This window comes from Nicotiana tabacum, chromosome 10 (genome assembly GCF_000715075.1).
Source record: "Nicotiana tabacum cultivar K326 chromosome 10, ASM71507v2, whole genome shotgun sequence".
NCBI classification, from domain to species: domain Eukaryota; kingdom Viridiplantae; phylum Streptophyta; class Magnoliopsida; order Solanales; family Solanaceae; genus Nicotiana; species Nicotiana tabacum.
Genome location: NC_134089.1, coordinates 108,886,778 through 108,901,851, shown reverse-complemented (window position 1 = coordinate 108,901,851; position 15,074 = coordinate 108,886,778). Strand labels below are relative to the sequence as shown.

At 37.2% G+C, this 15,074-nt stretch overlaps 1 protein-coding gene across 1 annotated transcript; it reads right to left on the bottom strand.

The window, feature by feature from the left end:
- Positions 1 to 11,278: 11,278 nt before the first annotated feature.
- LOC107831864 (nuclear/nucleolar GTPase 2-like) lies at positions 11,279 to 14,409 on the bottom strand. Its single transcript, XM_016659664.2, has 4 exons — positions 13,609 to 14,409; positions 13,209 to 13,342; positions 11,841 to 11,955; positions 11,279 to 11,739 (listed from the first exon to the last, which is right to left on the bottom strand). Exons 1-4 carry the CDS (start codon positions 13,853 to 13,855, stop codon positions 11,636 to 11,638), a joined length of 600 nt encoding a protein of 199 aa, XP_016515150.1. The 5' UTR covers positions 13,856 to 14,409; the 3' UTR covers positions 11,279 to 11,635.
- Between the last annotated feature and the right edge of the window lie 665 nt (positions 14,410 to 15,074).

Genomic DNA, 15,074 nt, shown 5'->3' with positions numbered 1-15,074 from the left:
ATCTTGGTTGGTTGAGAGATCGTGCTTCGCGAACGCGTGGGCAAGGCCGCGTTCGCGTAGAAGAAAGTGGGCTGGTGAGAAGTGGAAAGTATTGTCCTCTGCGATCGCGTGGGGATGGTCGCGATCGCGTGAGTTGGCTAGGCTATGCTTCATGATCACATGTGTTGTTTCGCGATCGTGTAAGGTTGATATGAGGGGCATTCCTTTTTGTGCTTCGCGATCGCGAGGCAGTTTCCGCGATCGCGATGAAGGAAATAACTGGGCAGAATGTTTAAGTTCAAAATCGAGGGTTTTAAGTCCAATATCACAAAAACCATTAGAGAGCTCGGGAGAAGATGAAATTTGAGGAGATTTTCAGTGGAGCAACTGGGGTAAGTATTCTTCAGTCATATTTGGTTTAATTCCATGATTTAGTCTTGAAATTCATCATTTAATTTGAGAAATTAGAGTGGAATTAGGGGAAAATGGAAGAAAAGTTTGAGAAATTCTTTTGGGGATTTGAGGGGCCATTTGAAGTCCGATTTTGATATTCTTGGTATGTATGAACTTGTGAGAGTGTAAGTATTCTATTGATGTGATTTTTATCGGATCCTGAGATGTGGTCCTAGGGGTCGGGTTTGACCAATTTTGGGATTCTTGGTATAAATTGGTTATTTTCGAGCGGGCTTTGTTCCCTTAGCATATTTTGATGGTATGAATCTGATTTTGGTTAGATTTGGAGTAATTGGAGGCCAATTGAAGGGGTAAAGGCATCACGGGCTAGAGTTGGACCGGATTGAGGTAAGTAATGATTGTAAATGCTATCCTGAGGGTACGAAACCCCGGATTTCACATCGTTGTTCTACTTTGAGGTGACGCACACGCTAGATGACGAGCGTAGAGTCATGCACCGTTGGGGATTGTGACTTGGTCCATCCCATACGACTGTTAAGTCACGTATTTGATTGAAAACTGTTTGATATCATTGTGTTTCGAAAAGTATTGCTATGTTTTGGGCGGAATGCCATATTTGGGCCTCGTGCCAACTGTTTTGGACACTTATGGGGTTTTTTTTAACTAATGTTCCTCACTGTTTTGACTTAATAATTGTACTCAGTCATGCTACGTTTTATTGATTTCTTAACTCAGCCTATTTACTAAATTTTGATACTATAAATGATATTTTGAGCTGAACGCCCTGTTTTACTGATAGTCCGGGTGGCTTGTGAGGTTGATGGCTGAGAGAGGCCGAAGGCCTGATTATGAGGTTGATGACTGAGATAGACTGTGGGTCTGATTGTGAGGTTAATGACTGAGAGAGGCCGAGTGCCTGGTTGTGAGTATTATATATTTATGGATCGGGCTGCACGCCGCAACAATATATATATGTGTGTGTATGTATATGTATGTATGTATGTATGTATGTATGTATGTATGTATGTATGTATGTATGTATGTATGTATGTATGTATGTATGTATGTATGTATGTATGTATGTATGTATGTATGTATGTATGTATGTATGTATGTATGTATGTATGTATGTATGTATGTATGTATGTATGTATGTATGTATGTATGTATGTATGTATGTATGTATGTATGTATGTATGTATGTATGTATGTATGTATGTATGTATGTATGTATGTATGTATGTATGTATGTATGTATGTATGTATGTATGTATGTATGTATGTATGTATGTATGTATGTATGTATGTATGTATGTATGTATGTATGTATGTATGTATGTATGTATGTATGTATGTATGTATGTATGTATGTATGTATGTATGTATGTATGTATCGGGTTGCACGCCGCAACGGTTATGATAAGGTACCTATTGAGCGTGAGTGCTGATTGCGGAGAGCTGAGTCATGAGTGACTGAGTGGCTTGCTTGAGGCACTATATATATACACACATACGAGTGATGCTTTACCTGAGGGGCCTGTTTATGAACTTACTATTTTTCACTCCTCCTTAAAGTGAGTTTCTGTTGAATATGTTGATTAAATTACTAATTTTACACATCTTTAGACCGAACCTCTATTGAACATGTTGAACAAATGCTTTAAACAACTCTCATTTGAACTGATGTTTTTACAAGGTGTTCGGAATTTAGTCGCTGATTTGGCTTTGTTACTTCCTCCGAGATTTTTAAGTTATGAAATGGTTATGAATTTCTGTTTGCCGAGGGGCTGTATACGAACTATGTTTTGACCGAGGAGCCGATTATAATTTTTTATCACTTTCACTATATATATTTTATTAAACCTCTATTGAAAAGGTTAGAAAGATATTTTCTAAAGGATTTTACTGAAGTTGGAAATTTAACAAAATGATTTGAATGGTATCCTGTTTTGGGAACATACTGTAACCATTGTGGTGCTATGACGTGGTTTACGTGATTTCTTACTGCTCAGTCTTCATTTACTTTATTACTTCCTGAGTCGGCGTACTCACATTACTCCCCGCACCTTGTGTGCAGATTCAGGTATTTCTGAGCTCGGTGGCAGGTTCATCGGAGTTAGCAAGGTAGCTGCCTGGCGATCGCAACCCTGCTTTTCTCCCTCCTTATTCTTCCTTATGTATTCTTGTGATTTTTCTGGCCATATTGGCCTTGATGTTGTTAGACGGTTGTAGTAGATGCTCATGACTAGTGACACCCCGATGTCGGGCTTGTGTATTTATTCCACACTATTCATTTAGACTTACATCATGAGATTATTGATTAAGAAATGATATAAAAATGGCTTTTATTGAATAATGGTTGATTCAGGAGTTATGTCGGCTAGCCTAGTTTCACGATAGGTGTCATCACGACCGGGTCAATTTTTGGGTTGTGACAGGTTTAAGACGATTTGCTAGGGTTTTGGTAATAGTTTTGTAGATAGTATTACAAAGGCCAATAGGACGAAAGTTTTTAATGTTATTAGCAGTTGGCACTTTAAGATTCAAACAAAGGTATATTTTATTGATTTCCTTAGGAATTATTTGAGTATTGAAAATATCATGGCAAAGTTTAGTAACTGAGTACTTCTGGTAAAAAAAAGGTGAAGTCCATCTAGACCTGGTGTTTTGAAAGGTTTGAAGGAAAAAATGGCTTTCTTGACCTCTGTGGCTAATAGAGGGCTGTAACGACCCGACCAGTCATTTTGGGATCTAGCATGTCGTTCTACAGTTTGAGACGCTGAGCAGCTTCACATCAAGTATTATGACTTGTGCGCATGGTCGGAATTGAATTTCGAGAAGTTCGGAGTTGATTTGGAAAGAGAATTCTCATTTCGAAAGCCTTAAGTTGGAAGAATTGACTAAGGTTAGATTTTTGAGTAAATGACCTCGAAATCGGGATTCAAAGGTTCCATCAGGTTCGTATGATGATTTCGGACTTGGGCGTATGTTCGGATCAGGTTTTGGAAGACCCGGGAATGTTTCGGTACCTATTGTGGAAGTTAGCATTTTTGGAAGAATTTCATAGATTGGGTTGTAGTGCATTTCAGTGTTATCGATATCCGTTTGGGATTCCGAGTTTGGGAATAGCTTTGCATGGTGATTCTGGTATTGGGAGCGCAATCAGAATTGAATTCGGAGGTCTGTAGGTCATTTTAGAGTCATTTGGCTAAAGATAGAAATTTGAAGGTTTTAAGAAGTTTGACCGGAAGCGGACTTTTTGATATCGGGGTCGGATTCCGATTCCGAAAGCTGGAGTAGGTTCGTATGTCAAATATGACTTGTGTGCAAAATTTGGGGTCAATCGGACGAGATTTGATAGGTTTCGGCATCGAATATAGAACTTTGAAATTCTAAAGTTCATTGAGATTGGATTAGAGGTCGATTCATGATTTTAGCATTGTTTGATATGATTTGAGGCCTCAAGTAGGTCCGCATTATGTTATGGGACTGGTTGGTATAATTGGTTGGGGTCCCGGGGGCCTCGGGTGGATTACAGATGGTTAACGGAACAAATTTGGAATTTGAAGAAGGACTGAAACAGCTGTTATCTGGTGTAACCGCACTTGCGAGGTTTTGGCCGCAGGAGCGAAAGTGGCTGGGCTAGACTGGGACCGCAGATGAGGTCATCTTGCCGCATAAGCGGGACCGCACCTGCAGAAGGAAGGACGCAGATGCGGAAGTTGGGGGCCTGGAGGAGGACCACAAAAGCGGTTAGTGGGTCGCACCTGCACAACTGCAGAAACGGTCAAGGGACCGCAGGTGCGAAAATGCTAGAGGCAGTGAGATTCTTTTAAATCGGGGACTGGGTTCATTTCTATTGGAGCCGATTTTGGAGCAACTTTGAGGTGCCATTTTCACCACCAAGCATGAGGTACGTGGTTTATGTTAGTTTTGAGTTAAATACATGATTGTATATGGATTTGAGCATGAAAACTTGTGGAAAACTTGGGGTTTGAGAGAAAACCTAGAAAATTAGTATTCTTGGATTTTAACCACGATTTTGGACATGAAATTGAGAGTAAATTATATATTTGAGTTCGTGAGGTTATGAGTAAACCTTATCTTCGAGAAATTTCGAAATACGGGCACGTGGGCCTGAGGGTATTTTTGTCAATCTTTTGATTGAGGTTAGTAATTGTTATAAATTGGGTTATAATGAGTAATCGAACATATAATAATGGGTTTACATAATTACTGGCTAGTTTTGGAGCCTCGTGCGTCAATTTGAGTCTTCGGAAAGACGTGGAATGCCGGTGATGGATCTTCGGAGCGAGGTGAGTCTCCTTTCTAATCTTGTAATAGGGAATTGTCCCCATAGGCGAATTATTGGATTTATGTTTCTATTTGTGGGGGCTACGTACGCACGAGGTGACGAGAGTCCGTGCATAGCTACTATTATGTTTAAGTCCGGGTAGTCTAGGACCCAAAGGTGTGCTATACTTGGAATATTTGTAATCTTATTGATAGTTTGAATTGCTTAAATCACATCGAATTAGTAAATAAATTTCTAAAATTATTAAACTTCATTTTCTTAAATTGTTAAAAGAGAATTGGCTTTTCTTTGGATAATTGTTCCCTGATGATTTCTTGATTGACTGTCTGTGTGTGTTTAATTTTAGAACGAGCCGAACGCCTCGGCAGATTAAATAGATGCATCTATGGTTCGCGCCATTCGACCCTCTGGTAGTGCACAGTTTAAATACCTGTTGGATCGGGCCGTACGACCTCGACATGTTTTGCGCATGCTTGTAATGCTTGCTTGAGATTTATAAACTGATATTGCCTCCCTGGTCTGGGATAAATTGATAAATAATAGATTATGAATTTGGAGATTTCTTAATATAAAAAAGAATGTTTACTTATTTCGTGACTTACTTGAATTTACTGTCGTTTTTAATAAATTCATGATTATTCACATTATTAATATATTACTATTGGACCGCTAGTAAGTGTCGACGTCGACCTCTCGTCTCTACTTCTTCGAGATTAGACGGGATACTCACTGGGTACACGTTGTTTTTGTACTCATACTACATTTGTTGTGCATTTTTATTGCACAAGTTCGTGTGTGTCTAGTGGCCTAGTTTGGCGCAGCATGGTTGATACGGAGACTTAGGTGAGCTGCATTTATCGAGATGACCTGCAACCAACAGAGTCTCCTTCAGAGTATTGTATCGTATTTTCATTTCTATCCAATTTGTATTCCAGACAGTTACTGTATTTTATTTTATTTCCTAGAAATTTGCTCATGCACTTGTGACACCTGGTTCTGGGATGATTATGAGGTATTTGTATTAATTTCTAAACATTTTTATTTAACTTGAAACAGTTATCTTTTACTAGTAAAATTGAAGGAAAAATCATAGTTTTCAAAATTATTAAAACAAGGCTTAAGTTAAGGATTTATGATTGGCTTGCCTGACAGCGGTGTCCGGCGCCATCACGACCCTTAGTGGATTTTGGGTTGTGAGTGGGGTATCTAGGGATTTTAGGTCAATTAAAGTGCTACTAGAGTTTGTTATATCTATGTCTTTCCAATTGGTACATGTATGAGAGGTTGTAAAGACATTTAAAAAGTATTTAGAAACATGAGAAGTGATTAAATTATGGTCATTGATCCAATTTCCCGCCTCGTCCTAAAGAAAGGTAATTTTATTTTTCCTTCGTCTATTTGAGGAAGATATGTGGAAAATTTTTGTATTCGCATCCCCATCATTTAGCCACATGATTCTAGACATAAGTTTTCAATAATCCTCTTCTATCTTGAGAATGTCATTATATTCTTTCTTAAGGGTATTCTCAAGATTTTGAAGGAAGGTACTACTAGTGTAATTCCTAGAGTTTTGAATACCTTGGAGTTTTGCTATTAATTTCCTTTTTTCCTATTATATCTCCAAAAGTCCTATTTTTCCAGGTTTTAAACACTGTGAATGAAAGAGTTACTGGCCCTAAAATAGTCATTATCAATCCAGTTAGTTCTAACAAGATTATAAAAGTCATGGTGTTTGCACCAATAGGTCTCTAAGCGGAAAGGTTGAATATGTTGTTGTCTACTTCTAGGGATTAATTCAATTAGCATCGGATTATGGTCTGAGTTGGTTTTGGGTAAATGAATTACAGAATAGTTTGGAAAAAGATCACACAATTTTTCATTTCCTAGGGCTTTATCCAATCTCTCCTTAATTAAACCTTTATTTTTATGTCTATGATTTGACCAAGTGTATTTACAACCTTTATAACCTAAATCCATAAGGTTACAATTATAGATCTTAAAAAAGAGGAATTCTGCCATACTATTATTAATAGGTCTTCCTCCATATTTCTCATTTGAACTTAATATATCATTGAAGTCACCTCCGATCAACCAAGGCCCATTATAACTATTGGAGATGTATTCTATGTTATCCCACAAGGTATTTCTAACTGATAATTAGTGCTAGCATAAATAGAAGAAAAAAGCCAAGTTTTGCGAATGGGTAATGCCTTAATAGTAACATGGATTTCCTGGTTCCTACGAGTGAAATTTTGGACTGAAACCACCTCATGGTTTCACATGACAACCATTCCACCTGACTGCTCCTCAGCTGGAACCTCAATTAGCTCAGTAAAACCAAAGTCTTCAAGCCAATGCTCATAATTAACCAACCTAGTTTCCAGTAGGGTTACCATGCATGGGCGATGGGTATCAATCATTTCCCTAAAATTCCTTCGAAAATTATCATTATTCCCTTCTCGTATGTTCCAAATGATAAAATTAGTTGGATGATTCATTGGACGAGTTTGATTTTCATTCACTGCCTCCCCATTCTCCCTCACCCCCACCCCCAACCCCCCTCCCCCCAAAAAATAGGATTCCTTCTTAGAGATGACACCAGTATCATGGCCCTGTTGCCTATAATTGGGTCCTGTGGTGGCCTTATATCCATTGAGCACTTGTAGAGTGCCAGGGGACAGTTGAGTACGTACCTCTTCTCCTGCATCTCCCTGAATAGAAATACATTTACCCCATCTAGATTTGAAAATTATAGGACTTGCTCTAAGGTTAGGTTGAGGGGTTCCTCTACTTCTTCATCCATTTTTGCTTTTGTCTGGCATTGTTCTTGCATTGCATGTGAGTGGGGTGCTGCTGCTTAAGGGTTTCCCTGGTTGAGAGGTTATTCCTATGGTTGGTGATTGATTTCCCAAGGCATGAAAATGGGATTCAGATGTGTTAGCATCTCCAATGGGAAGAAAGGAAGATCTGGGAGGATATTTTGTGGTATGGAGTTGAAGTGAGGTGACATGTTCCACTGATGGATCATTGTTTGGACTAGGTTGAGGTTCATTGAAGGAGCTAGAGGGTGCAGAATATTGTTGAGCCAAATTTGATTCAGGTAGTTGCTCATTGCTAGGCCCATCCCCTTCGATATTAGCTGAGCTAGATATTGTATATTATGAAGGATCACTATTGCCTCATGGCCATTGACCTGGATGCTAAATGAGACAACATGTCCCATTAGCCCCATTTCCATCCACGAAAGTTATTGGTAGTCTTGGGCTTGAGGAGGTTGGACATAGATCACTTGAGGTTCTACTGGTTGTGGTGGTGCTTCATGTAAATTTTCCATCGTTGGATTCCTTAGTTTCCTTATTATTTGGATTAATCTGTTCCTCCTTCTTAGAGAAGATGAGATTCTTGGCATTTTGAGTGGATTATTTGGTATTTAAAGGGTTTCCAACAGGCGTGGAATTTTGGCTATCAATATAGGGGATGTGATTGGTGGTAGTGGTAATGATTGGAGGGTTTTCCTGCATGGCCTCTGAATGACTACCTTTTAGATTTATAGGGTGAATAGAAAAGGATTTGATATCCTTGCCACGATCTCTAGTAATGGCCATTTGTTTGTCATTTGATTCATTTGAAGCCATGTGGATGACATGCTTTGGGTGTTTGATATTCTCAAACTTTAGGGAAAGATTGTTGCTTGTATGATCGGCAATGGAAGGATTTGTAGTTTGTTGATTAGTATGTTTAGTGGCTTGCCATGTAGAGTTAGTGGTCTTATTAAGATTAATTATATCTTTGTTAATATCTATAAGCATGCCATTGTTTTGATTAGTAGTAGAAATAGACACTTAGGAGTCTGGCATTGCCACGTCGTTTACTTTTGTGTCCAAATGGCTAATTGCATGGGAAGTTTATGGAGTATTATTTTTTTCATTTAATTTAATATTGTCCAAAACCATGTGCTCTTCATCTGGGATGGTGAAGTAGTTTTGTATCGGAAGAGTGGTTTTGTCCATGATCTTCTTGGTTGTAGTATTTTTATTAGGATCCTTAGACTTATATTGTAAAATTTGAGTGTCAATGTACTTACCTGTGTTAGCATTGTAAAGATTTACAGTGATACCTGGACCTTGGAGCTTCTCCTTTGGAATGTGGTTACTTGCCGGATTATTTTTCACATTCTTTCTCTTGCTTTTGTTGAAGGTGACAGTTTGTCATTCTCCCTCTTGGTCCTCCTCTTTTGGCCTTGGTGTAGTAGTATTTGAGCAGAAAATTACTTTTGTGTTTTGCTGCCTAAATTTACATAAGGTAGAAGGGTGTCCCAACCTTTCACATTTTAGACATAGTAGATTTTCACCCTCATAGTGAATATTTTGCTTGTGAGTGACAATGTAGATGAAGGGTTGCACTGGAGTGTCCAGTGGAATTTCCACACAGAGCCTAGCATAACGACCCCTCATTGTTGTTGATGTACAAACATCAATTTTCAGTAGACGACCAATGGAGTTGCCAATTTTTTGTAAAATTTTTCCATCATAAAACTTCGTCGGTAATTGTAGCAATCTAACCCATATTGCAGAGGTAGTTAGTTTTTCGTTGGTAGCCACAAAATTTGGTTTCCATCTGATTACAGAGAGGTGATGCCCATTTACAAATCATCGGCCTTGATGGAGTGCTTTCTCCATGTTTTCCTTTTTTTTGAATTTGATGATAAAATAGTCTTCTCCCAGATCAATTAAGGAGAAGGTTTCTGTTGGTCTCCAAAGCTCTTGGATTTTTTTTAAAAATATTGGTGCATCATGCGTTTACCAAACAGTTTGATAATAACTGAACATTGTCATGGTTCATAAATTCTATGTTTGTCTTCCTCCGTAAGAGTGATCAATTTAATGCCTTGAGTGGGAGAGTATAATGAACTTTCCATTGCTGCTCCTTCAGAAAAAGTTTCTGACAACTCTATGTTGCATTAATTATTATTTGTGGTAAAAACCATGTTGTCTGAAGATGTGACCATGTCTCTATAGGACGTTTTAGCTTCTTCACCATCATGGAGTGTTGGAGATCGAAGGTTAATGTTAGGTGGTTTGGGGGAAATTGAGGAAGAGGATTCATAGGGTTGAGGGTTCATAGGAGAGAAATCATAGAGAGTATCCAATTCGGTATGATCGTTAATCTTTTTTGAGGAGGTGTCAAGTAATTCTTTTAACAATATAAATATCGTCGTATCATTATCTTTAGTTAAAACCAGTTTGATTGTTTTTCTTAAACCAATTTAGATATCATCAAACCAAAAAAACGAATTAACATGATCCACCTTATTATGAATACTATGAGTGAATTTAATTTGACGGAACTCATTTTCTTTTCCATGAAAAATATATTTTCCTGAAAAACTCTCTGTTTTAGGTATTTGATTGTTGAGTGAAACATTTTACTTAGTACTTAGATATACTAAAAAAATCAATAATAATATCAACACACCGAAGAGTATTATAAGTAACACTTTTGAGTTCTAAAGATTAATAATAATGTATAAGTGTTCTTTCGAGCAAATAATGTATAGTTAACGTTCAAATAGTTATTGATAAACAAGTCGCCTATCCAAGCCTCCAATTAAGGGCACATTCTGGTTAACAAATTATAGAAAGAAGAAGTGGAAAATTTGGAAAAAATTAAGAAAAAGAAGACAAGCATATGCACCAACTCATTACGGATCTTTTTATGCTTATGCAATTCAGCTTTTTTTGAAAGTATTCAATAGCAAAATCTTTTAGAATTAGCAGCTTGCATCCTCTAGAGGCTTTCTTTGTGCATAAATCCCTTTCTTCTAAGAAGAGTTTGGGAATGAAATAAATTCCTAGCTTATCAGGAAAAAAAAAGGCAAAGAAAGTTGCAGAGTTATTTTCAGGGGCGGATTTAGGGGTTACACTGTATATATAAGGCAAAATTTATTTTTTATCTCTATATATTAAGTTTTGAACACCCTTAACATCAGGACTGGGCATATATCGGATAAAACCGATAACCTGAACCGTTAATTTTTTATTGGGTTATCGATATCGGGTTATTGGGTTAACGATTCGGTAACGGTTTAGAATTTTTTTACTATTGGGTTATAGGTTCGGGCCTCAGTTTGCCAATTTTGTTAATGGGTTAACCGATAACCCAATAAGAATTAATAAAATTACGACTTTATCCTTAATTATATACAATGTTAGGGCTTCAGTTCATTCACTCCTATTCTTTCTCAACCCCATTCTTCAGTTGCTTCATCTTCATTCTTCGTAGACCTTACTAGTTACTCCTAGCGTAAGTCTTTAGTATGCTATATGTGAATTCTTCTTTTTTTTACTTAACTCCGGTGAATTGTCTTTTCTTTTTTGCTTAACTCTTGATTGAGTTATCTTATTGGGTAAACCGATAACCGGACCGATAATGATTGATAACCGATTAACCGATACCCGATACCCGATATCTTATCAATTCGGTTATCGGTTTATCAAATTTGTAAACCGATAACCGATATGCTAAACCGATAATATTCATAACCGAACCGAACCGACCGATGCCCACCTCTACTTAACATAATCCAAAAGTGTAATTTAGTGGTAAAGGGGGTTCAAAATCTACATAAGGTCATGGGTTCAATTCCCACTAGCTACAAAAAAAAATTTTTGAACCCTCTTCGTGGAGATCCTGGCTCCGCCACCGGTTATTTCCTCTAAATCCAAAGTCAACAGAAATGGTTAATCATACTCTAGCAGCATTGTGGGAACTATTACACATCGGTTCTCTAGCTTTTGTTATAATAGCTCTGCTTTGACTCCACTAATATTCTCGAATATACTGAAATATCTTCACTAATATATACTAAAAAACTCAATCACCTAATCTTGTTCTGTTTTCTCTCTTGCATCTTCAGTTTCATAAACCTCAAAAATGCTTTGACTTGGTTTGCTTAGGGTCTAGTGTGCGTCTTCCTGTAAAAATGTTGGGTTTCGATGGTCCTGTCTCTTCATGAACCGCGAGAACGGCATCTGCAATAAGAAGTTTTGTTTAGTCAGATGAAAAGATACCAGACAGATTCAGACATTTTGCACCCTTTTAATTACTAACATTTTGCGTTCTTATTTCATACCTTCAGACAAGTCATTCTTGGCTAATGATTCAATATGTTTTGGGCATTTCCTCTTCGCTTTAGGTCCACAAGCATCAGCAATAGGCTCACTGTCGAGAGAATGAACTCTTCCTTTCTTTACAAAGATAAAAGATGACTAAATTAGTAGTAGTAAACACAATGCAGAATCAGGCATGAGTATAGCAAGATAGCTCGTGCTCTAATTTCTTGTGAGCTCATCAATAAATATGAGGAAATTCACCATATCACAACAAACAACAACTACTACTACTATTACGCCTCAATAGTGTAGTTTGGTAGGACGTATTAGGAAAAAGAATACATGTATTATAGCTTTGTTATTATTAATTCCTTGCTTGGTAGTATTTTTCAATCTATGTTAACTAATACATGTATTAGTTATAAACTCTATTCAGTACTATTGTTATACATAGCAAACCATATCTTTAACAATACATGAATAAGCATGTATAAAGACATAACTGCCCTTTCAAAACCTTTTTCAAATTCTTTCTAAAGAATGTGGAGGGTATTATTGCAACAAATAAAATTTAAAAAATTATGTAATTGCATGTTATTTTTAATACACCAAACCAAACAGTCGATAAGAAATAATCTCTGCATAACAACAACAACAACAACAACAACAACAACATAGCCAGTGGTTTCCCACAAGCGGGGTTTGGGGAGGGTAGTGTTTGCGCATATCTTACCCCTACCCTAGGAGAACAGAGATGTTGTTTCCGGTAGACCCCTCAACTAAAGAAAATAAGAAACAAAGCAGTGGCAACAAGCAGTAATAACAACAAGATATTAAGAAAACTGAAGCAAAAGATACAATCAAACATCAAGTAATAATAACAATTCAACAATCAAAGAATACCATACTAACACTAATACTACCGGTAAGGGGGGCGAAAAGGAGAATCGCTCGACTACCTACTAACTTTCTATCCTAATCCTTGACATCCACACACTCCTATCACGGATCATATACTAGCTTACCAAAAACGACCCCTTAGTATGGTAATTTCTAGAGAGGATACTAGCTATTTCGAGATATAATTAGCGACGAATACTGATCAGGGGCAGAGCTAGAGCGCGGGGAGCGGGTTCAGCCGAACCTAGTAGCTTTGGTCGAATTCTGTATTTGTCTAAAAACTTCATTGAACATGTATAAACTATTAATTTAGAACTCACTAACTCAAAATGATTAGAATTCCGAACCCATAAGCTTGAAATCCTGACTCCGCATTTGATACTCATGTTTATATCGATTAAGATACAATATATGTCAAACATTAAAAATAAAAAAGAAGAGTAAAGGTTCTTAAACAAATAAGCTAAAGGAAAAGACACCAGACATACCTTCAGATGATCACTCAAAAGGGACATGGGCAATTTCCTATCATTCAATATAACATTGTAGTTACTGGAAAGCCGGTTTTGGATCTCTTCTCTAAACAATTCCAATTTCTTCTGACTGATCACCCGAGTATTGACTGTAAAGGCCGAAAATCATATCCTTATTCAGACGTATCAATATAATTCTTTCATACACGAAACAAAATATCTATTATGAGCAAATTAATCCGCCAGATGTATAACAATATATAAAACATTAATACTGCCTGCATGCCAGTTAATGTAGAACTTTTCACTAATAATGCCAATTCGACCAATACTAGAGTTAATTCAATAGTTTAAACCAGATTTAGATAAACAGTATATATATATATATTGCAAACTTTTTGGGAATAGAACATACTGAACCAGCGGGGATCAGGCTGTATCCGCGTTGACGGAAGCTTCTTCGACTGTAGATCGTGCTTTATGATTTTTCCCTTATGGCCACGCTTCGGCCTGCTATTATACATCTTCAGCCGCCGATTAGTGGCAGCACTACGTTGATTTTTCTTCTTCGCCATTTTGATTGTGAAAATAAAAATGAGACTTTCTGTAACCCTTATGCCGCTGCGAAGGGAATGCAAACTGAATATACGGAGGTTATTCATTTTGTTCTGGAAATTACACAAAGCGCTTCTACCTTTGGCTTATTTATATTTTGCATCCTAGATCTTTTATATTTGTGTTATAAATATATTATATTATGGATGTTCATTTAGTACTCTGTTGTAAATAAGCTTCCTGAAGAAGCTTATCCATATGGGACTCCACCGTAAATATATTTATCTATTTAGTACTATATTGGAAATAAGCTTCCTGAAGAAGCTTATCACTTCGGTACCCGGTTATGGATAAACATTACCCCCAGTAGAAGTTTATCCATACCGGGTATAATAAGCTTATCTTTTCAGTACCTGGTTATGGATAAACATTACCCCCGGTAGAAGATTATCCATACCGGATATAATAAGCTTATCCATTCAATACTCCGTTATGGATAAATATTGCTCTCAGTAGAAGATTATCCATATCTGGTACAGCAGCAGCTTACACAGCAGCTTGTAGCAGCTTACACAGCAGCTTGTAGTAGTAGCTTACACAGCAGCTTATAGTAGCTTACACTGCAGCTTGTAGTAGCAGCTTACACAGCAGCTTGTAGTAGCAGCTTACAGAGCAGCTTCCTTTCTTCTATAAATAGAAGAGATTTCAGTTCATTATGTACATCAGTTTGAATTCGAATAATATATCAGTTTCTCTCTATACTTGTCTTTACTTTATAGTCTTTATTTCATAACACGTTATCAGCACGAAGCTCTACCATCTCGAGCAAATATTTTGAAAGTATCTAAGGTAAGAACTTTCTTTTCCTAAATAATATCAAATCTTTCTAAACTTGAATTTGTAGCCCTGGATATATCAGGCAAAAACTACATGTCTTGGGTGCTTGATGCTGAAATTCATCTTGATGCGATGGGTCTGGCAGACACCATCAAGGATAAAAATCAGGCATCAAACCAAGACCGTGCCAAAGCAATGATATTCCTACGCCATCACCTTGATGAGGGCCTGAAAATGGAATATCTCACTATTAAAGATCCAGTCATACTGTGGAATAATTTGAAAGATAGATATGACCATCTGAAGATGGTCGTTCTTCCACAGACACGTTATGATTGGACTCATCTAAGGCTACAAGATTTTAAATCTATCAGTGAGTATAATTCTGCTATGTTCAGAATTATTTCCCAATTAAAATTATGTGGTGATAATATTACTGATCATGATATGTTGGAGAAAACTTTCACCACTTTTCATGCCTCGAATATG